At 36.4% G+C, this 24,653-nt stretch overlaps 1 protein-coding gene across 1 annotated transcript in view; it reads left to right on the forward strand.

Moving 5' to 3' along the window:
- The window catches only part of LOC140845604 (protein TASOR 2-like), a 48,421-nt gene that overhangs the window by 635 nt on the left and 23,133 nt on the right, over nucleotides 1-24,653 (forward strand). Inside the window, 12 exon segments of the mRNA XM_073220201.1 lie at nucleotides 6,452-6,597; nucleotides 6,885-6,909; nucleotides 6,912-6,979; nucleotides 7,808-7,880; nucleotides 11,316-11,407; nucleotides 13,620-13,744; nucleotides 15,246-15,357; nucleotides 15,964-15,998; nucleotides 16,434-16,486; nucleotides 17,033-17,175; nucleotides 19,113-19,185; nucleotides 19,283-19,345. Coding sequence (XP_073076302.1) covers nucleotides 6,452-6,597; nucleotides 6,885-6,909; nucleotides 6,912-6,979; nucleotides 7,808-7,880; nucleotides 11,316-11,407; nucleotides 13,620-13,744; nucleotides 15,246-15,357; nucleotides 15,964-15,998; nucleotides 16,434-16,486; nucleotides 17,033-17,175; nucleotides 19,113-19,185; nucleotides 19,283-19,345 — 1,008 coding nt within the window.

A 24,653-nucleotide genomic window follows, 5' to 3' on the forward strand; every position in this document is an offset into this window, starting at 1 on the left:
CTGAATTGTAGCAGTGTATGTAAGGTGAAATTTTAAGTTCCCCTTTTATCCACTTCCCAATCTCAGTAATCATTGGTTTGAACTGTCAACAGTTTGGTTCCCTATCTTTCTAGATCTTTTTCTGTATATTTTCAAACACATAATTTTTAATGTGTCTTTTTTTTAACCAAAATAGCATTATGTAATAATGCATGTTACTCAAGGGTATATGGTAGATATCTTTATATGTCAATATGTACAGATTTACTTGGTTTTTATTTAGTGGTTGCCAGGTGTTCCTCTGTTTATGGCAATTTAGATGATCTCGAGTATTTTTACTATTACAGATGCTGGTGTATAGGACACCCTTGTAGATGCATCCCGTGTACTCATGCTAGTATTCCAGAAATGGAATGGTTATTTGGTATGCACTTGAAGTTTTTGTTAGGTCCTGACAAATCATGTTCTAAAAAATTTGCATCTATCTTAAACTGGCAATCCTTTAATATCTTAAAAGTAAAGGGTAATAAATTTTAGGGTTAGCTAAGGAAATGGGCTCTTCCATCAACTACTGTCAGATGGCCTACTTAGACATAAATAATACTATGGTAATGCATAGATTATACTATAATAGCAATGCCTCTATACTTGAACATATGTAGATTGTAGCCCATCTATAGGAAATACTAAAAAGAGCCTTTAATGGCAGATATTGTTGGGTTCTGAGTGTTTCTGTCTCTGATGAGTGCTCTTGCTTACTGAACAAACAGGAGATGTGGTCATGAAAGTCCTGGAAAGATGGAGAAGTGGCTGATCTTTGTAAGAATTATTCTGATACCTAGGAAGGATGGTAGCATTAGTTCATCTCATTATTTGCTTTTAGACCACATGCTTCTAGAATGGGAAATAGGTACCTGTGGTATAACATCAGAAATTGGTTTATAATTTTCTAATTCCTCTTACTAGTAATTAAAGAGAGAAAAAAATGTCCAAACTCAGACACTCAGTGTCTCTGATGGAATTTGAGAAAAAGGCAGATTTGAGCAGAGTCCAGCTAGCGTCAAGCTTGTCTTAACTTTTAGCATTGAATCCACAAATAGCAGAGAAATGTGCCCAAAGACAGATGCTACGGAAAGAGTTTTAACTCATTCTCCAGAGCCATTTACATTCCTCCACATACTCTCTGTTGGCCACTTGAGCCCTAAGGGATGCTCTCCACACTTCACAGACACTTTTCCAGTTACCTTCTTAGATATTGTTCTAGGTTTCTTTGTGAAATAGCCCCCTCTCGATTTTCATAATACTCTGATAACCTTTAATGTTTAAATAAAGCATGTGTTTTCCTCGGCAAAAATGAGACCATTCATTTAGTGCTCTTACTGTTTTTTACAAGAGTTAGAGTCTTAAATCGAAGTGCATGGTGCAGAAAAAAATAGCAGTGTGTAGTAACTGCTTAATAAATGCTTACTGCTGATAAGGAAAAAAAAAAGAAAGTGCATGGTGTAAGAAAAGAGAATGCCAAATAATTCTCAATAAGATTTTCATCTCCTTATTGATAAACCAGGCAACTTGTGCTTTCTTGAAAGTATTAATTCAGGTTATTTATTATGAAGTCATGAAAGAATCAAGATTTATTGTGGTTTTCCAACAACTTTGCTTTTAATATGCTTTTCCTTCTGTGAGCCATAAAATTATTGGTTTTATAAATATATTGCTATCTGGAGAATGCTAACCTAAAGGTGGAAGCATTTTAACCATGAGTAGTTTTAGGGAAAAAGAAATAATAATAAGCACAGAAGAATTCATTTCCTACTTGTTCCTCTTTGTTTATTGTAAATCTTTACCTTTATTCATTCCTTTATTGGGAACAGTAAGTACTGCCCACATTGGTGTAAATGAAGCCTTCTCTGACCACCTATATGTTATTTGGGAACCTCTGTGTTAGGTAGGTAGCTTCATTGATTGCGGTTTTTTTAATTACACAATTTCTCACAATTTTGTTCACTGTGCAGTAACACTAAAAAATGGGTGTATATATAGTATTCAGTATTTACAAAACTTAAAATCTGAGCCTATCTATTACCATCTTGTAGAATTTAGAGAAGTTAATAATCATAGGATATTCATTTCCAAAGCTGCAACAACTTTTATTTTTTTCACTGTAAGCAATGTATTTCTTAAATATTTAGCTTAAGAGTATATATACTTAGATTTTTAAGTATTATATCACCTTTTAAAAAATAATTAAATACAAGATTTCCAAAATTATAATTTTTAAAGGAATCCAGCTTTGCATTTCAGCTAGCTGTATAAGTTATTTATGAGATGAATTTGCAAAAGCATAGGCTTCCCAGTTTGAGAAGTGCCGCTAAAGAAAACCGTGGTTATTATCACTGGTCTTTTGCTCTTTGAATCTCTTTAGAATATCCATATTTTTTACACCACTGGTATACTGATACAAAAAGAGGAAGTGAAACTGACAAAAAGTAAAACAATTGATTTAGTTCAGACATACGAACTTCAAAATATTCTTAAGTGTTTCATCCTCTTGTGTTTTCTTCCTTGCTATTTATAATCTTTCATTTCTGATGCTATGTATTACAGTATTTTTAAATTACCTTGATAAATGGACGTGTTAGGACAGTTCAGATTGATTTCACTGAAATGTTTTTTTTCATTTCTCTAACAATCTAGTTTTTTTTCCTTCTCATTTTAAATAAAATGTTCTTTTTTTCTTTAACCTTAGTGTAATTGACAGAGTTCTGGGAAAAGCAGGAATCCATGTTAATATACTTATTTATACTATATGACCAAAACTTCCGGTGCTATATATATTATTCATTCTTTTTATTATTTATAGTTTGTACCTTCCTGCCTCAACCTTGTTAAGTAGAATAGAGAGGATACAAATTGAATGGAATGAACAAATTAAATGGTTAAATGTTATGTGAATTCATTAAGCTCAGTTCTTGCCAAAGTGAAGACTTGTGAAATGAAAAGGTACAAAGTCTCAATCAAGAGAAGATTGGATAGAGTTGGTAATTCTCAATGAGGAAACACGCCCCTTGTGGGAGGGCCATGGCAGAATCTCTGGGATAGCACATGGTATGGTTTGAAAAAAGCACTTTAAAAAAAAAAAGGGAAGTTTTATTTTTGTAAAATGAAAAAAAAAATGATTTAATAATAGAACCCCTAAACGTAAAGTTTAATAGGTGTGCTTGGGCTGGTGAGGAAACCCCAAAGATACAATAACTTCTAATGTGTCTGCTGAGTGTGCTATAGTAGGCCTCTAAGGACCTAACAGACTTGGGGATTTGGTGAGAAGATGGGAAGGGTACTTTATCAAAATGTGGCATAGATTAAAAAAATTTCTGGATGAGATGGCTTCATGATTGAATTTTATCAAGCATTTAAAGAAGAGCTAATACCCATCCTTCTTAAAGTATTCAAAAAAGTAGAAGAGGAGGGAATACTTCCAACTCATTCTGTGAGGCCAGCTGGCATCACTCTAATACCAAACCAAAGATACCACAAAAAAAATATACAGACCAATATCCCCGATGAACATAGTTGCAAAAATCCTCAACAAAATATTAGCAAACTGAATTCAAAAATACATCAAAAAGATCATCCATCATGACCAAGTGGGATTTATTCCACGGATGCAAGGATGGTACAATATTCAAAAATCAATCAACATCATAAACCACATCAACAAAAAGGACAAAATCACATCATGTCAATAGATGCTGAAAAAACATTTGACAGAATTCAACATCCATTCATGATAAACACTCTCAACAAAATGGGTATAGAGGGCAAGTACCTCAGCATAAGAAAGGCCATATACTACAAACCCACAGCCAATGTCATACTTAACAGTGAAAAACTGAAAGCTTTTCCTCTTAAGGTCAGGAACAAGACAAGGATGCCCACTCTCACCACTTTTATTCAACATAATACTGGAGGTCCTAGCCATGGCAATCAGACAACACAAAGAAATAAAAGGGGCATCCAGATTGGTAAGGAAGAAGTTGAACTTTCACTGTTTGCAGATGATATGATATCATACAGAGAAAACCCTACAAACTCCACCAAAAAATGATTAGAACTAATACCTGAATTCAGCAAAGTTGCAGGATACAAAACTAATATACACAAATCTATTACATTCCTATATACAAACAGTAAATTAGCAGAAAGAGAAATCAGGAAAACAATGCCATTTATAATTGCATCCAAAAGAATAAAATACCTAGGAATAAACCTAACAAAGGAGGTGAAAAACCTATACTCTGAAAAGTAAAGACACGCATGAGAGAAATTAAAGAAGACACCAATAAATGGAAACACATCCCATGCTCATGAATAGGAAGAATTAATATTGTCAAAATGGCCATCCTGTCTAAAGCAATCTACAGATTCAATGCAATTCCTATCAAAATACCAACAGCATTCTTAAACAAATTAGAACAAATAGTTCTAAAATTCATATGGAACCACAAAAGACCCCATATAGCCAAAGCAATCCTGAGAAAGAAGAACAAAGCTGGGGGGATTATGCTCCCTAACTTCAAGCTCTACTACAAAGCCACAGTAATCAAAACAATTTGGTACTGGCATAAGAACAGGCCCATAGATTGATGAATGTAACAGAATAGAAAACCCAGATATAAACTCACACATGTATGGTCAATTAATATATGATAAGGGAACCATGAATATATAATGGAGAAAAGACAACCTCTTCAGCAGCTGGTGCTGGGAAAACTGGACAGCTACATCTAACAGAATGGGACTGGGTTACTGTCTAACTCCATACACAAAAGCAAACTCGAAATGGATCAAAAACCTGAAAGTGAGTTGTGAAACCATAAAATTCTTAGAAGAAAACATAGGCAAAAATCTCTTGCATATAAACATGAGCAACTTTTCCTGAACATATCTCCTTGGGCAAGGGAAACAAACAAACAAGAACAAGTGGGACTACATCAAATTAAAAAGCTTCTATATAACAAAGGACACCATCAGCAGAACAAAAAGGCCTCCTATTGTGTGGGAGAATATATTCATCAACAATTTATCCAATGAAGGGTTAACATCCAAAATATATAAAGAACTCACACACCTGAACACCCAAAAAGCAAATACCCAATTAAAAAATGGGTAGAGGATCTGAACAGACACTTCTCCAAAGAAGAAATATGGAAGACCAACAGGCACATGAAAATATGCCCCACATCACTAATCATCAGGGAAATGCAAGTAAAAACCACAATAAAATATCACCTCACCCCAGTTAGGATGGCCAACATCCAAAAGATAAGCAACAAATGCTGGTGAGGATGCACAGAAGGGGAAACCCTCCTACACCGTTGGTGGGAATGTAAATTGGTTCAGCCATTGTGGAAAGCAATATGGAGGTTCCTCAAAAAACTAAAAACAGAAACACCATTTGACCCAGTGATTCCTCTCCTATGAATTTACCTGAAGAAAACAAGATCCTTGATTTGAAGAGATGTACACACCGCAATGTTTATTGCAGCACTATTTACAATAGCCAAGATATGAAAGCAACCTAAGTGTCCATGAAAAGTGAATGGATAAAGAAGATATGGTATATATATGCAATGGAATATTATTCAGCCACAAAAAGAAAAGAAGACTACTTCCATTTGTAGTAACATGGATGGATCTAGAGGGTATTATGCTCAGTGAAATAAGCCAGGCATAGAAAAACAAATAACAAATGATCTCACTCATTTATGGAGTATAAAAAAAAGGAAAACAGAAAGAGAAAATAGCAGTAGACTCACAGACACTGAGAAAGGGACTAGTGGTTACCAAAGGGATGGGTGGGAAGGGAGAAGGGGATTAAGGGGCACTATAATTTTCAATCACAATATAGGTATAGGTAGGTCATGGGGAAGGCAGTACAGCATTAGAGAAGACAATTAATGACTGTAACATCTCACTGCCTTGATAGACAGTGACTGCAATGGAGAGGGTGAGGACTTGATAGTATGGGTGAATGTTGAAACCACTGTGTTGTTTATTTGAAACCATCATAAGATTGTGTATCAGTGATACTTTAACAAAAACAACAGCAAAAGACTTGGATGAAAAACACTGGTCTCAGTGATTACTGACCAACAACTTGATACTATGGTTGCATCTGTTTTTATCAGCCATGCACGCAGCTTAAACCAAAAGGCCTGTGGGGTCTGGCAGGGTTTATTTTGCTCTTAATATTTAAAGTAATTTACCCTTTTGCAATCCATTCAGATTATTTTCTTCACATGAGAGGTCTGTTAGGATATACAGATATGGTAGCCCAAACGCATTGTAGAAGTCTGAGGTATACAGGAAAGAGCAGTACAGATGAAGTATTCAGTGATTTTTAGTGTGCCACTTTGAACCTCATCCTTTGGTTATCTTAAACAGTTGTGTTATTTTTGTTTGTGTTTTACAGTTTTTGAGACGGTATCCTTGAGTTCAGACTCTCTCTTCCAGAGGGCAGTTTCAATTCTCCATACTTCTTACTTGGACTCTGCATCTGAGCATGGTTTTCAGTACAGTCAAGTGACTTTGGTGAAAAATGACATTTTCTTAAATGAGGTGAGGTGCTTGGTACACACTCTGTGTGTTAGTTTTATTTTAGTTTTAAAGAAGTAGACCCATCGTTTTTGGTATGTAAGCCTAGTTCTTTTTAGCTATCACTTTTCAGATGAGATAAAAGATCCTTGGAAATAGTCACTTGAAAGGCAATATATTCAGGGAATAGAAAAAGAGTCTTATTTCATTAGTCTTTTAGCAGGAGGGATTCAGATGATGTGTTTTTAAAAATTGATTTGCAAAGCAGAATAACATGTTTATAGCATTTGGTTATTTTCTCTTTTACATAGTACAAAACTTTTTACCAAGAAAAAAAACAAATAACTATACTGAGGAAGACCTTAAAGAAACTTACGGATTTCTTCTGTCTGAAACGGAAAACCAGGTGAGGGAATTAGACTGTAGGAAATTAATTTTGTGGTATTAGTGAACAAAACTGATGTCATTAATGGGGTGAATGGATATTTCTCCATTCTGGATCATGGTTTACATAGATACTTTGTGTTTCTTATGGAGGTTTTTCAGGTTTAAGTTACATGGTTTTGTGAATTAGGAGAACTCTCCCAGCATTTTATTTCCTTGGAGTTGTTCATGCCTGTCTTTGAAGATTGAGCAGCCATACTGTTGCTCGTACCTAAAATGTGAGAGGAGACTGCTGTGTATAGGGCATGTTTCCAAAGATGTGTATGGCTTCCTAGGTACAATTTTAACAATATAGTAATCTATAATCTGACTCAAATTCAGAGAGTGTATTTTGGTTGAGTCCATGACTTTTAAGGAACAAGGGTAGATTAATTTTAAGAATAATTAACATTTATATAGTAATTAACAATTACATAATAAGACCGGAAGAGTTTATTTACTTAATCAACTACTTCCAAATAAGATATGCTATGGATTTATACTAAAAAAGGCATTTGAGGATGAGACATTTTCAAATTTAGTACTTCTAAAACTGTAATTGAAAAGAAATCTTCAAGAGAAGACTTACCTATAGGTTTGCTTAATTTGGTTTTCATGGTGACATTTTTGCTAACAGAAATGGTGAAACTTGATGAAAAACTTTTAACTATTAACCAAAACACAATAACCTGACTTAAGCTTGGTTTTGTGCCATGAATACATACAGTGTAGAGATCCTGTATTTATTTGAAAGTGTTATTTTATTGCCTCTCCCAAAACTGATAAGCAAAGTGCTCTCTTCTGTTTAAAGGCGAAGTTGGTATGTCAGCGTGGACTCCATGTTGGCAGCAGTGCTGTTACCACATTGGGTGACCCAGCAAAAGGTAAGTCTGAAATAAGCATCTCTTCTTTACAAGATGAGGTCGGTTTTAGTTAATTTCATAAGATAAGTATATTAAAAGCAATATAGTAATGATGACTAGTCATTAGAATCACAATTTAAAGATATAAATGAGGTTTGAGTCTAAGACTTCAGGTTTCCTAGTAGGACTTAAATGATCAGAACTTTTTTTAAAGGTTGTTTGGACTAGAAAAGATACAGAAGATGCCTTTCAAGTGCCAGGAGATTAGTATAGTCATTGCGGCTAGCAAGTGATCTCTTCCAGACTACCTAATGGCAGGAGGAATAGAGAATAAAACTGACCAAACTTGGCAACTATGGAATGTGAGGAGGAAGAGAAAGGAAGTAATCAAAAGGTTTTAAACTTACACACCAATGATATTATTAGTAGAGTAGAGACAACCAGAGGAGAATGGTAGGAGGGCTAATAAGCTAAAAGAGAAAGGTGATCTTGTGGTTAAGAATGTGGATTAGCACTGCATGTCTTTAAGCTTCAGTTTCCTCCACTGTAAAATGAACTGTTATCTAGGTTTGTTGTGTGGATTACATGAGACTATATATTAGCCTCAGTAATACACTAACACTAACATGTAATACTATATTACATTAGCCCAGAATGTAAACCTATTAAACCCTCAGTAAATGGGCACTACTACCTTCATGAGTTAAATTTGAAAAATTGTGAGTTTTTCTTAAGTGTTTCTGGAAGATAACCTGGTGGTGGTAAAAAATAGTAGGAAAAGGGATTAGGACTGGAGATTTGAGGCTCAAAGGTGGTGGCAGTGGGGTGTGTGTTAGTGAAGCCAAAAATTCTGTTACTTGAAACAGTGTAAAAGGAAAAGATGGCAAAGAATAGAGCTTTGGGATCATTATGGGAGTAAAGGGTGGGGAGATGGGGAGATGGATAGAGGGAGAAAGAGTTGAGAACAGTCCCGCTGATGAAGAATCAGGACGTGATTTTACAGAAAGCAGAAGAACCAAAGGAAGGGTATTAGTGGCAGATGCAGAATTTGGAGAAGAGGACTGCGAGACTGGGCTTTATTGCTAGATTCCTGCTGACTTTTTTTTTTCAACTACAGCTTTGTAGAGACAAAATTCACATACCATACAATTCACCCATTTACAGTGTACAATTTCAGTGTTTTTTAGTGTATTCACAAGGTTGTGCAAGCATCACCACTGTCAATTTTAAACTCTTTTCATCACCCAAAGAAACACCGTATGTCAGCAGTGACTCCTCATGCCTCACAACCACCAACCTAGGCAGCCGCTAATCTACTTTTTGCCTGTATGGATTTGCCTGTAGTTGAAATCATCTGTAATTTTTTGTGACTTATGTCTTATACTTAGTGTTTTTGAGGTTCATCCATGTTGTAGTATGTACCAGTACTTATTCCCTTTTGGGCTGAATGATATATCATTGTATGTTTATACTGCATTTTCTTTATCCATTCAGCAGCTGGTGGGCATTTGGTTGTTTCTACTTTTGAATTATGAAAATGCTGCAATGTACATTCATGTACAAATTTTTGTGTAGACTAGTGTTTTTATTTCTTTTGGATGCATACCTAGGAGTAGAATTGCTGGGTCTTACAGTAGCTCTCTGTTAAAACAAAAGTTTCTTAAAACTTACTTTCAGCTCCTTTAAAGGACATGGCAAGGGGATAAATTCATAACCCCGATAACACTTTCACATAAAATCTTTTTTTCCTCTCCCCTTTTCTTTTCCTCCCCCCCATTTCATTATGATAAGTGGTAACATAGAAAAAGCAGAGAGCAGGGTATAATCACTTATCACCTGGGTCTACCAGGTAATTGTTTGCATTATTCTCTTCATTTGTTTAGATCATTATTATTTTGTTTTCACCGACAAATTCATAAGTAAATTACAAGGAGACACCTCAGCTTATATCTCTAAAAAAACAAGACCATTTTTCTACAGTACTACAGTCCCGTGATTTTATTGTTGATGTTTGAGAGGCTGACTTGAATAGGGTGGTGAAGTAGAAGCTGGACTGTTCCTGATGAACACACATACACACATGCTTCTTAAACACTAGCCTGGGACTGTTAACAAGGTAGCACTACTGCCTGTGTGTATTTTATAATTTGGCTTAAATAGAAACAGATAGTTCTGTGTGTCTAATAGTGATGCTTTATGTTCATGTAGTGTTCTATAATTTTAAAAGCTTATTGATCTTTTTAGAGCTTCCTGAGAACCCTGTGGTTTGTGTGTCTGTGATCCAAGCCAACCATCCCTGATGAAGTGACATATCCCTCAGTCACGTGGTTGTTATTAGTCATCAGTGAACACTTGCAAGTGGGACCCAAGTTTCCGAGCAGAAGCTCACTGCTCTTCCTATGGTGTGCAAGTGCTCTCACCATTGTCTTCTGTTTTGCCAAAGACATGCCTCTGTTCAGCAGTCTCTGAAATCTGTACTTTCCAGCTTGTGCTCCCTGCTGCCGCTGTTTGGGGATGCTTGTCTCTGGCCTCAGCTCTCACAGCAGGTGTCTAGTCGGTCTTGTTTCTAGAGTGGCCCCCTTGGACTTACCTCTCTTGTAAGCAGCAGCCCACTGCCACTGCTAACCCCGCTGTTGTCTGCTGCACAGAACAAAGTCCAAGCTGATGACAAGTCCTACAAGAATCTTACTGTTCAGTTCCAAGCTTCCTTTTCAACCTCAGCTTACCCCACTTTGTATTCCAGTCTCACACTGTGGCCCACCATCCTAAGTAATTTGTGCTGTTTTACACGGCCATACTTTTTTTCACTCTGTTCTCAACTGAGAAGCTTGTTTCTCTCTCTAGAGCACTCCTTTCCCAGACAAATTTACTTACTTACTTATTTCCATTTCTTTTTGCCGTAAATACAACATACACCTGACAAATGCTCACATACGTGCTTTATGTTGGGCTGTGATGTGGCTACAGAGTGAACAAAGACATAAACCCCTGCCTTCCAAGACCTTCCGATCTGGAGAATAACCTGCTTGAAGGCAGGGGCCTTGTTTTACTTCCCTTTGCATCACTGCTGCCTAGCACAGACTTGCCATCTAGTAAACCTCACATATTATTAAGTCAGAATACTTAGATTTTCTGCAAAAAATAACTTGAGAATCAAGACCTATACCACAGGCCTTTTCATGGAATGATTGCCTGGAGACAAAACAGACTAACTTAGAGTTTTCCAAGAATGTGATACTTTTATCCCTTTTTAGTTATTGTGTCCAACTAGACATTCAGTTGTCAAGCAGCTATATTCTGTGCCTTAGCTCTTTCCATCCTTTTAGAATATCTCCAATAATATTAAAAGGTAAGCAGTTCCCAAAGCTTCATATTGACTTTTGTCTCATTCAGTTCAGATCACTCCAGGTAGGGTCCTTGTATACGTAACAGTGACATGCAGTTTGTGTTTTGCAGGTGTGTACATTTCCAAATACTCGGACTATCTTCAGGCAAGACCATGGCATCCTGGGAAGCCCGGTTATGTTGTGATTTTTAATCTAATTATGGTAAAGTCCAAATATGCTTCTATGTAATTTTCCTTTTTAAAAACCATGGGTTATCAATCTGTGATAAAGTTTTCTGCAGATCCATTACTAAACATAGTCCTCATTAGAAACAGCTGTCAAAATTGAGGAAAAGTAATTGCAAATTTTGCTTTCCTTTTAAGACAGAGCTTTTTTGTTCATTTAATAGCTTACCTATGAGTATGTTTTTTTAAAAACTTGAAAATAATGCAAAGGTAATATTATCAGTGAAAAGTCTTCCCCTCTCTCCTGTCCCACAGTGCCACTTTTTAAACATTAGATAACAGGAAACAAGTAGCCGCTTATAAAACAATGAGATTACAGTTATGATAAATGAATTGAGGAAGCAACATTCACTGTTTTAAACTGTCAAAATAAGAAAACCTTTCTTTTTTATCCCTAAATATCCAAACCTTGTTCATAGTTGTAGTGTGGCTCCTGTAACTGGTGACCTTAGGAATTCTTAAATACTCTTAAATAGTCCCAGATAAGAGAATCATGCAATTAGAATTTTCACTCAAATAGTAGGAAAACTGATTTTAACGGTTTGTGGACTTTTTAAGGACCTATTCTGTAGTCTTGTTTTTGCTTCTGTTTTAGCTTTTATGCTATCTGAAGTTCTTTGGCTATAAACCCAACAATACCAGTGTTCTTTTTTTAAGACTGTGAAGTCTTTATATTCCAAAATTTGTCCCCAGGATCTGAAGGGAAAGTAGCATTGCCCTGTTGCACAGTCAGTGCTATTCTTGCCTTAGTGTTCCTCTGCTACCCCATGACAGGTGTGGTGTGGCTCTACTACAGAGCACCTGTTAGCTCAGATACCAAACGCTTGGTTTTTATTCATGTCACATTGTACTTCACTGTGGTCTCCTGCCCCTGGATCCCACCCTGTTTGGTGGATGTGGCTGTTTTCATGGCTGCCCATGTGCTTCCAGCCCTCCTTACTTTACTGTGAAGAGCCAGCATATCCTGTGTCATAAGAATATTTGTGGAGAAGGTACAGGTTGTGGTTGCTCACCGAGAAGTACTATTTGTAGTCTTCGGCTTCTTAGAGTTTCCTTTGGTGGATCTATAAATGAAGAAGCAGGACCCTAACGGGAAATAAATAAATAAATTCTTGTAAGATAAAAATGAAAGTTGCCTCTAATCCCACACCTTATTTTGGTACATGTTTTGTATGTCATTATATTATTCAAAACAGCTTTTAAATCATTGTATGACTTTCATTGTATGAAAACTTGGCCACTTTTTCTTTTCTTTGGAGACATATAACCCTTGATGAAGAGAAATTTGTAATTGGAAATACTATTGACTGTTCCGTAATCAGGGCCAGTGGCCTGTGGCTTTTTACTGTGTTACTTATTCCATGCTGACTTACTGGGACATGGCATAGTAGAAGTATCTTGGTCTGTCACTTATAATTGATAGCTTAATACTTCAGTTTGGATACTCACCTTTTGAAACTTTAAATTTGATTTGTCATTCTTTATGTTATAGTCATTGAATAGCCAATTTGATTGGCTATATACATTTTCTTTTAAAGGAATGGTTCTTTTCAAATCTTAATTTTCTTTTGTTTAGATGAAAGGTGATTTGATTTGAGACTTTGTGAACTGGGATGGGAGGGGGCAAAAGAAGGAGGAGGGGGGACGCCCATGTACCCCTTTGATGTTGTGATAAAAGTTGTGGGCTTTTGCCCCAGAAAGATGCCCACACTAGATTTTGAAATACAATTTTAAGGGATTCATGGAAAATAAAAGTGTTGTTGGTCCTAAGATAGTTTTCTAAGAATTGTAGTTAACTGTTCGTTGAATCACATCGCCATCCTTACTAAGCTGTTTTTAAGTGAATCGTCAAGTGAGATTACTGCTTTTTGAAGGCATCTGATTAGTCTCAGTATTTTCATTCTAGGGAAAAGTCAAGTTTGTGTCTGAGAATTATACAGCTAACTATACTAGCCCATCTTCTGGCTGTGATTGCCACGTGGCTGCAAATACTAATGAAGTCTCTCATAAGACGTGTCATTTTCGTGCATTTGAATGGAGTCAGGTATAGTCACCTGGGAATAAATCATTCCTAATGTGCATTTCTGAATCTAATATGTTAAATTTCAGAACTGGGTGGGATTGAGATAAACTTGGTGTGTGTGGAATTCCATAGCACTACCTTTATAACTCTTACTTTCCTCTTCCAGTATTATCTCTATGAACTCTCAGGCAGCACTGTTACTGAGCAACCCGGGCAGCTCTGTCCATACGCAGTTGTAGCTTTTCAGTACAGAGAACCGAAAAGGATGGCTGTGGCAGCTCAGAAAAGTGTGTAAGTAATTATGTGTGTCTTTGTTTCAGTGAATTTGTTTCCTTTGCTCTTATAAAAATACTTTTTATTTTTGTCTCTAGATTTGAACTCAGGGAAAATGGTAAAAAATTAATTATTTTAGGATTTTTTTTAAGCCAATATTTTGTTCATAAATAAAATAATCAGTTTTTTCTTCCCTCATTTCTTAAAGTTCTCTCTCCATGGAAAGGGAAGTTAATTATTCAAGGCTGTCTGCTGTGTGACATAACTCTTTGGTCCTCTTACGGTTCAGTGGTTCCAGCATAAGTGTAAGTGTTGAGTTTGTGTTCTCTACTAATGCTTCTATAATTGTTTCTAATTCTCATTTTGGGGTCTTGCTTAATCAGCTCTGGTGTGAGGCAGAGCACTTGTACTTGGTTTTGGATTAAAATACTTTGAGGTAGATGTGTCGAGCACAGGGCTGTGACACAGGTGGCCTAAACTCAGGTCTAAATTCAGATCTTGGTCTTGAAATAAGTTTTATACACATCTCACAATATTTACTCATGACTTAGTAATCACAAAGGGGAAAGTACAGACTTTACAATGAAAAAAAAAAAACTATAGCTACCATCTTAAATAAGTGACTAAGTTAGCATGGCCAGGAATGGACAAAATATCATGTGCTCTATCACGAAGCACAGAGAATGACATATCAGTGGCATTCCTGCCAAACTAATTAGGAGGAAACATTAGACATACCTAAAGTGAGGGATATTCTGGAAAGTAAATGGTCCATGTTCTTCAAAAATGTCAAGGTCACTAAAGATAAAGACTTCAGAGACTATACCAGATTAGAGGAGATTCAAGAGACATAACTAAACACACTGTGTCATCCTGGATTGAATCCTGGACCGTCTCCCCCAAAATTGTTTTCTTTTTTCATAAAGGACCTTCATGAGACAGTTGACAAAATGGAATAAGGTCTGTACAGTAAACAATTGTACTTTATCTTTGTTAACTTAATTGCTGATTGTTTTGTGGTTGTATAAGGAAAATGCCCTATTTTAAGGATACACACAGAAGTGTTTAAGGGAAGAAAGGGCATCTATAAAGTCTACAAGTATTTCAAAATAAGTTTTGAAGAGCGAAAAAAGTCAGGAGAAATGATGCAAAAGTCTGGATGCAGTTCCTTCTCTGGCACTGCAACCCAGTATCGTCAGAAGTTTCCAACTCTTATATAGCTTAATTTTCAGAAAATTTTCATTCCAGTGTGCGTAGTTCTTCCATACATCTGGATATTTTGCTTACACCAAAAATACATTCAGAAAATGTGAACGTATTTGCAGGCCATGGTCTATGGGGCGATATATTTAAAAATCTGTTAATATTTTTAAATATGAACATTATTTGATATGGAGTATTAATTTAAGGACTTGTGGTTATGATACTTTTGTTTGTATTTATATTAGAAAACCAACAATTATGAAGCTATCGATGATTCAGTGTTTATTACAATGCATGGTATTGTTTTGTTTTTTAGACCATATGAACTAGATTTTAAGTATATAATGAAAGTGTCGTCTTTGAGAAAAAGATTACCAGAAGCTGCCTTTAGAAAACAGAATTACTTGGAGGAGAAAGATCTGTTAAATGTAATGATACACTGCATGTCCTGGGTTTGGTTCCAATTATTTTCCACTCTCTCTTGCATACATGCACACATAAACACACACATACTCTTCTGCTTTGCCTTAAGTGATTCTTAAAAGGGCATTTTGGAAAGTTGCAGAGCTGTTAGGTGATTCAGTTCTTCAGAGGCTAACTAGAAACTGAAAGGTAGATTCATCTAAGAGGACAGGACTAGCAGCATATGCTTACAAATAGTTGGAAACTCATAACCTTGCCTTTCAAGGAGAACAGTTTTCATGGTGGAAGGAAGAAGAAACCAGAAAACATGAGAAAGAAATTTTTTTGTCATTTAAATGACTAATTCATGGGACACTGATGTTTATATTATTTATATAGTATGTATTTGCCTTGTGAATCCTATTGTAGTGTCAGTATAAATGAAAGCATTGTTTTTAAATGCTCTATGCAGTAACTTTATTAAATTTTAGAGCCAAGAACAATGAATGATAACTGTCTTCTGAATAGTAGTCCAATTTTTTCTTTCATCTTTTTAACATAAAATGGGTAAAATGGCTATAAAAAATTTGGATTTAAAGTAAGAAATGTTCTGTTTTTCTGCTTTTCTCCAGTCTGTTCCCAAGATTTATACTTCAACATGTATGAGGTGGAACTATCAAACAAACAAGGGGATAAAATAGATAAACTAACAGAATACATTCAAAATATGCAATTGGTAAGGATCATCAATTTAAAATACAATTATTAGTTTTTCCTGAAATTGGTATCTGATTATTAGTTGGCTGTGCCTGGATTGAATTACTTTAGCTTGTTGAAAGGAGTTTCATCATTTAATATTTATTGACATATTTTTGGCCTAATATTTTATTAGCTAACATTTTCATCCCTTTTGTATCTGAGTTTTTGTCTCACTAGTCACTTTATACTCCTGATTTTAAGAATAAGAGTGTAGTTTTCTCAAATCCGTTGTTGCTGTTTTTCTTTTATGATAGAAGAATTTAGTAGATCACTAGTGTTTCTGTGTTAATTAAAGGACCACTTGTGAAATACTTCTTTAAAAGTGACCTCTGTCAATCCATAGGTTTATAAGGAAATCAAAAAGTTGGTGCTTCTACTGTTGCCACAATCTAAAAAGTAAATCTCTACCGAGAAATATGTAACAGTCCAAAGATTTCTCCCCATTATGTTAACCAGGGCTCCTCAGTGTGAGGACAGGAGCAGATGCTGACTTTCTAGTGAGTGATTACTTAATAAGTGTCCCACAGGAAATGGTGTAAGTGTGGGGCAGTGACCAAGGCATGACGGACTGCCCCCATAGTAGAGAGAAGAGACTGATAAATTAAAATGTAACATGTATATAGTCTGTGAGGGTAAGCTGTCTTAGAGATGGTGTCATATTTTGAGTTGCGTTTAACAGAAAACCCAAACTAGTTTGAACAGTAAAGGGATTTAAAGGCTTACTTTTCAATTCTAGGTTATAAGGCCAGTCCAAACACTATTTGCTTAGGACTTTTTCAGTTCACCCCTTCTGCATGATCGTTTTGTCCCAAGGCTGCCCGTCAGAACTACATGTTTCCTGTTTCCTTTTTGTATCTAGATAGAACCCCTCCACCAAACCATCTGTCAGTTTCATTATCACAGTTTATGTCACCTGCATATCCCTCACCCAGTAACTGAAAGGAAATGGACTGCGCTTGTTAGCTCCAGCAGTCAGATCCCACCTTCCAGATCTGCGTACACGGTCAGTCCCACCAGTCTGCAGTAGTGCTCCCCAGCAGAGAAGAAGACCTTTCTACCAAGAGGTGGAGTCAGCAACTTTAGAGGTTGGGTAAATTACCATTAAATATCTGCTAGGATTGTAGTCTGTTTTCTTGAAGAAGCATAGTCCCTTTTATATTTGGAAAACAAAAAGAAGGAAGTCCAAAGATACTTTCAGAAAATGCATTAATGGACTACTTGTGGATGCTATGGAAAGCAGTAGACATGGTGCAGAACTTTGCTCTGAAACCTATTTACTACTAATAATTACTTAGGAAATGACATGTTGCACAAGGTCCTTCCTCCTCCGTGCTTCATGCTGCTTTTCTTGCGTCATTATATATTGAATAAATTTTACATATCAGTCCGCACAAAGAGACATTGGGTTTTGTGGAGGCAGATACCATGCTTTAAGCATCTTTGACAACTCAGTGCCTGGTTTATGTGGACAAGCAGTAAATATCCCTTGAACAAAACGTATGTGAGTTTGTACCTGGAAAACTGAACTTTAAGAACAGTACAGAGCAAAGTCTCTTTTTAAAAGGGTGTTGAGGACATGCATGCCTATATTTTTCTGTGTGTAAATGGAAGAGGCTAGAAGTAAGTATTTAAAGCATTCTATGATTTCTCCCCATAAAGGTTAAAATAGGAACTTTAACCTTTTGAGTACATAATTGGGAGACTAATAGCATGTGCTACATATTTCTGTTTTATTTCTACATTTTTTTGCAAGATAAAAATGTATGGTTTTAAGTAGAGGGGTTTTGCTTTCAACTATATCACAAAACTAAAATGCAAAACAATGTAGAGACTAACTATTGTCACTTTCACTTTTTATGCCAATAGAAAATGAAACGATTAGACCTGTTTGCAGTTTCATAGTTATAAAAGCTAAGGTATATGAAACTATCATGATATATATTCAGTCATTCTGTCTTGAGTGCTTACTATGTACTAGAAGCAAAAATACAACATAGTCCCGTGCTGTTGAGGAGCTTAGGAAACTGTGGAGGAGACAAAGACAGGAACTGTCAAATGCCTTGGGGCTGTGAGTGCAGCAGATGGAGGCTTACACAGTGACTGTTCCTGTGTCAGCAGCTTATGTGTCATAAGTTAGTTCTCAGACAAGACTTAGAACAGAAGGCTTTTTTTCATACTTGATTGTTACTGAATAATTTGCAGATTTACTGTATTTGTAGCCTTATAATCCATCAGTTTTTGCTGTAGACTGTTTTACCACTTTATTCTATGAAATTCTGTATGTTTAGTTTTTTTGAACTGAAAAAACTGCAAGCATATTGGATGTCATAGTTATGGGTACATATGGGTATTATGCTTTTGAAATAATGACTTAGTAGAATGACAACTTTAAGATGGTATCTCCTGCTCCTTGGGGATAAAATTCCCCAAGTCACTGTAAACATCAAAATTTCAAGATTTTTTTTTTCTTGAGCTCAAGATTCCACTGAAGACTGTGGTAGAGGGGAAAAAAGAGAGGAAGGATTTATTTTCATCTGCGTTTCTTATTGCCAAGGGACCTAATTATGTTATTTTCTGTTTTTCATCTCTATGATTTACAGAAAGGGTTCTTTTATTGAATAGTATCTTCCAGTCTTTCTACTTCCAGGATTCTGGCATGTTTTATGTAAAGATGAACTTAAAAATACTTATCATAGGTCTGGTTCATCTGGAGTTTGTAGTGGTAAATGGTAGCAGGTCAGCTACTCAGGCAGCAGTATGAAATGCTCAGCATCTCAGTGAACAAATGATGCCAAGACTTTTTTGATTGGTTATGTATTTGAACGCTACCCTAAAACTAACCCTTGAGATATCTAGTTAATATATGAACCCCTAACAAGGCCATGATTATTTGAGCAGTTTCTGATACTGGAGACAAAATTCTCCTGATTCCCATACGCACTAACATTTCACGGTTCATTTTTACTGTGGTAGAGGGAGAAGAGGAAATGAATCTTCTTTTACTTTTTTTTTTATGTTTAAGGCAATCATCAAATGCATAGAGGATCGGGGCTTTTTCATTTTACTTACATCATCAGCCTTAACATCAGAAACAAGTAAGGACAACTTTTTTGAAAAAATATTTTGCAATGTGTTTACTTTGGTTTTATAAGATCAGCAACCTAACTCACCTCTGATTTTCATTCTGTGTAGATTTTGGAGATGACCAGATGGCTCTGCATGGACTACATTTGTTCCACTCATCCCCCTCAACAGGTGAGACACGGTGACTTCCAATTCACTGAATCTGTCAGGTATCCCTCAGTTGTCATCTTCCTTAACCTCTCATCAGAACCTGACCCTGGTAACTGTGTCTTCTCTTCAATACCTCTCATCCATTATCATTTTTTTAGGCTTATCCTTCCCTCTAACCTTCACAGGCAGGTATCCACCTGTCTTTTGACACTTCCACTTGGATGTCTCAGATATTCCTCAAATTTAGTATATCCAAAACTGAATTCATTCGTTATTGAACAACAATGGCTAGGAGATACTGGGGTCATAGCCTCTCAAATAATTGGACTCAAGGTTTCATACACACAGTCCCTCCATCTGGGGGACTGCTTGTCTCCTGCCCTCCACTGAGTGATGTTGGCACCCATCGGACCAAGAATTTGTTCTTGAGGGCAAAAAATTATTATACAGTATGGAAATAGATATACAGCATATCTGTGGTATTAACGTTTCAGAGGGCAGTTAGGAAACAAAGTCTAAAAAGACTCTTGGTGCGGTCAGGGTTTGAGTAATGAATAAAATCAGAGGAGAAGCACTGATCTGGCCTGTGACTCTTCTGTGTCAGGAGTCAGTTCAGATATCACTTACTGATTCTCTTCACCACTCTTCCTTCCATGAGGACCCCTAGGCCGATCATCAATATCATTTAAATAGTTACTGTAATTATTTCATTCCTGCCTACCTTGTATTCTTCTGTACCCCTACTGCCTCTCAATGCCAGATGCCTTAAAAATAATAGTTTGCTGAACAAATAAATGAAAGTAAACAAGTCATTTCTTTTTGTCATGAGTTAAGAGTCTTTATTATTCTGTTGTGTGTGTTTAAACATAAAACTGTATACAGTGTTTATAAACCTGCAACCAATACAAAAATGTTTCTAAAGTTGATTTTTAAAACTTGAAGTCAGTCACTCAAAGAAGAGAACTGTACTTTCTTGGGCATCACTTCTTTAGACTAAGCAAAACATTACCAATCATAATGGCCATGCCCGTTTGCATTTTTCAAACATTTGCAATGTCAGGTGGGTGTATTTGATTATGGTAGGTATAATTGATTTAGCAGCCGTTAAAATAAGTATTCTTAGGGTAACCATATCAAAGATGATGAAACTGAAATGTATACTTGCCTGAGGTCAAACAACTGACTTTTACGCTGGCTTTCAACTCCTGTTTCATACTGCCTCCTTCCTCTTTAAGAGCTCTGACTCCATTTTTACTTTTAAATGTAAACTACTTCTTGAGAAAGGAATATTAGTGCCTGTACCATTGGGTGCTGAACAACACAGCCTTTCTGTTTGAATGAATAGTGGAGTGCTGTGTTACAGTATTCATTCCTTCTCTGGTTCATTAAGACATTTTCTATTTATGGTTGCCCAGAGCTGTGGTAATTTGTTTTAAACTGAGTGATACCTTGCTTAGCAGACTTAAAAAGTTCTTTTTCATAGACTTCATAACAAGTCTTTCTGGGTTCTGCCTTTCCAAATTCTTGAAATAATGCAGTTGCCTAAAAAAGACTATGTTATTGCGAACTATTAGTAGTACATAAAGGTTTTTCAATATTTTTTTTCTTCACTTGTTCCTTTTGAAATGATGAACTTCAAGTAAAGGAATTTTTAATGTCTAACTCCATTTTCCTGTTTATTCATATTTGCCATTCTTTTCCTAATGATACCTGCTGGAGTGCAGAGGAATTCAGCTAGGACTAATACAGTGTTTCTTAATTTTCATTTACTTTTTCTTTAAGAAGAATGATACAATTCATACGTCAGTTTAACCAGAGGCCTTTCTTACTTGTGGGTTTTTATTACCGATAACTCTTAAACTTCTTAGGATTTTATTACCCACTTAGTGACCTGACGTTTTCTCTTTTTTCCCCTTCTCACTGTTTTCATTTAGGTTATTGATTTGCTGAAAAATTAGCATGTCAGTCAAAGAGTGAGCCAGGGGAAGGAAGTGAAACACAAACTCTAGTTGGTTTTGTTACTTAATTTTTTAAAATTGTATATGTTCAATTAATAGAGGGGGTGAGGAAATTCACAACAATAGTTAACCATGAGATTTGGGGGCTACTTAAGTGTTTTACTTTTTTCCATTTCAGGTAGTTTGCATTATGACTTAAAATAATTTCAAGTATGTTGTATAAGTACAGATAAAAGACAGATTTTAAAAACAGAAAATAAGAATTAAAAAGAAAAGCAAGTATGCCAACTCTAAAAGCTGGTGCTACTGCTCTGGTGGCACCCTGAGCTCACGCTGGGCTCCTTGTCATTTGGGGTGGAGCTGGAAGCAGGTCTGCCCTCTTCATTCCAACCTAGTGATAACATTTGAATGAGTCTCAGTTCTGTGTGTGTGTGTGTGTGTGTGTGTTTAAGTGGTTTCATGCATATAACATACATATTCATTAAACTTACCCATAAGTCTTTTAATTGATGTTTAGATTACCATTTGAAAGTGTATAATATTTAACCATCCTATAATGCTGTGATCTAAAGCATTTTTTTCTTGCATGTGTTTGTAAAAAAAAAAAGACAAAAACATTTCAGGTTTTTGACATATATGTATATATATATATGTTTTAGAGTTGAAAGAGTTGAAAGTTGAAGATGACATCTCATTGAAGGTGATGCCTGTTTTACCTGCCCTTAACTGTGCCCTGCTAGAAGCACAGAAATCATTTCCTGAAGAAGGAATCTGTCCAAACACATTAGTAAAGCATAATTTCCAAGAATTGTATAAAGTAGACCAAAGTCCTTCATTGACTGCTGCTTCTCAGGATGGACTAAAAGAAACTGCTTCCTCTGGCCAAATAAGTGTCCAGTGGTTTTGAGTTGGCTTCTCCAGCTGAAAAGTGCCCCTTACATGCTTTAACTCAGTTGAAATCTTATTTTTCAGATCCTAGTGGGTACATTTTGGAAGTATCAACTGTGTTAGATTTATTGGCAGAGTGTCCTCAGTCTCCTTTTATTTCAGTTGAAATTTGTGATGCTGGATTCTCTTTAGTTATGATTCCTGATTCTGAATTTCTTGACTCGGAGGCAGAAGTAAGAAAAGAAACTGAAAGAGAAAAGAATTCTGGAGAAATGTTGAAAGCAAGGCAGGGAACATTGGTCCAAGTAAGTCCTGCCTCAAATCTGAGAGTTCAGCCTAAGAGAAAGGCAAGCATGCTACCCATGGAGCAGAGCTAAAGGGTGAACTTCCCCAAGAGAACTGCTGGAGCAAGCAAGCGTGTGGACTCCCCAGGCACTCTCAGTTTAGTCAAAGGACACTTTCCTCAGAAAAGAAAAAGAGGTCAGCGCAATTTATGTAGATTAGTAAATGAGCAGTTAGTAAAAACTGTTGTTTTCTAATGCTGTTGCTGTCTGATCGTAGTGGACTGAACAGCTTGGCAGTATCAGAAATTCCTTAGGTATGCCAACATTCCCCTCCAGTTGATTTGTCAGTGTGCTTAAAGTTTGAGAAGTGCTGATCTAGATAACAGCTAAAAATAAATAGGAAAACCTGTGAGATGTCGCAAAAAAAAGCCACACACCAAAAGCTTATGTTTCTCTTCTAAAACTGCTGAAACTGTCACTCAGTTATTTACACATTATTTAAAAAATTTGGTTACCCACTTTCTAAGCTATCTGCAGACAAATTAAGAGTGGAAGAAGAGGGTCTTCTAAAATCAGGCTTACCAGTAACAGTAAAAGGTGGTAACTGATACCCCGAGCATGCATGAAAAGGGGAAGAATGCCTGCAACCTCCAAAACTACAGCAGGGGAGATAATTTCTAATCCTCTGTATGTCTCAGAGTCTAAAAAATAGTCACATGAACCTGACCACAGAGCTACTATTGAAACAGGTGTCTAGTAGCCTGGAGACATGTATGTTGAAATAGTTCCACACTGGCATTGTTGCTCCCTAAAAATTGAGTGAGAACCAGAGTCTAGAGCCATTGAGTGTATAATCAAATAACCTTCAGTGAATACAGCCCAACAAACAACATGATTTTGGCTTATAGTCCTCTCAGATTCTGTGTAGTACATTTTGTTTGAAGGTAGGGAACTACCTCATGTATGACCTCTTAAGAGAAGGGGTCAGCAAAGAGTGGCTAAAAGGACCGCACAGACCTGTCATCTGCTGTCCCTGGCTACTTAACACTATGCTGATAGAGGTGAACTGCCGTGACTGAGTCCATAAGACCTTCAAAACTGAAAATGTGTCCTGACTGTCCCTATACAGAAAAAGGTTTCTGACCCTGTAGTTTTTACAATTTTTTAAATTAAGGTATTCTTGATATACACTATTATGAAGGTTTCACATGAAAAACAATGTGGTTACTACATTCACCCATATTATCGAGTCCCCTCCTGTATCCCATTGCAGTCAGTGTCCTTCAGTGTAGTAGGATGCCACAGAATCACTACTTCTATTCTCTGTCACACTGTCTTCATGATCCCCCCCACACCATGTATACTAATCAAAATCTCCCTCAAACTCTCTCCCCCACCCACCCTCCACCACCCCTCCCCTTTGGTAACCACTAGTCCCTTCTTAGAGTTTGTGAGTCTACGCTGTTTTGTTCCTTCAGTTTTACTTCATTGTTATACTCCACAAATGAGGGAAATCATTTGGTATTTGTCTTTCTCTGCCTAACATATTTCACTAAGCATAATACCCTCAAGCTCCATCCATGTTGTTGGAAATGGTTGGATTTCTTTCTTATGGCTGAATAGTGTTCCATGTGTATATGTACCACATCTTCTTTATCAATTCACCTACTGATGGACACTTAGGTTGCTTCCATTTCTTGGCTATTGTAAATAGTGCTGCAATAAACATAGGGGTGCATATGTCTCTTTGAATCTGAGAACTTGTATTCCTTTGGGTAAATTCCTAGCAGTGGAATTCCCGGGTCAAATGGTATTTCTATTTTTAGTTTCTTGGGGAACCTCCATATTGCTTTCCACAGTGGTTAAAACTAGTTTGCATTCCCACGAGCAGTGTAGGAGGGTTACCCTTTCTCCACATCCTTGCCAGCATTTGCTGTTCTTAGTTTTTTCCATGCTGGCCATCCTAACTGGTGTGAGGTGGTATCTCGTGGTTTTAATTTTCATTTCTCTGATGATTAGCTATATGGAGCATCTTTTCATGTGCCTGTTGGCCATCTGAATTTCTTCTTTGGAGAAGTGTCCGTTCATATCTTCTGCCCATTTTTTAATAGGGCTATTTGATTTTTGGGTGTTGAGGTGAGTTCTTTATATATTTTGGATGTTAACCCCTTGCTGGAAATGTCATTTACAAATATATTC

The sequence above is a fragment of the Manis javanica genome, chromosome 2, assembly GCF_040802235.1.
Source record: "Manis javanica isolate MJ-LG chromosome 2, MJ_LKY, whole genome shotgun sequence".
Taxonomy (NCBI): Eukaryota; Metazoa; Chordata; class Mammalia; order Pholidota; family Manidae; genus Manis; species Manis javanica.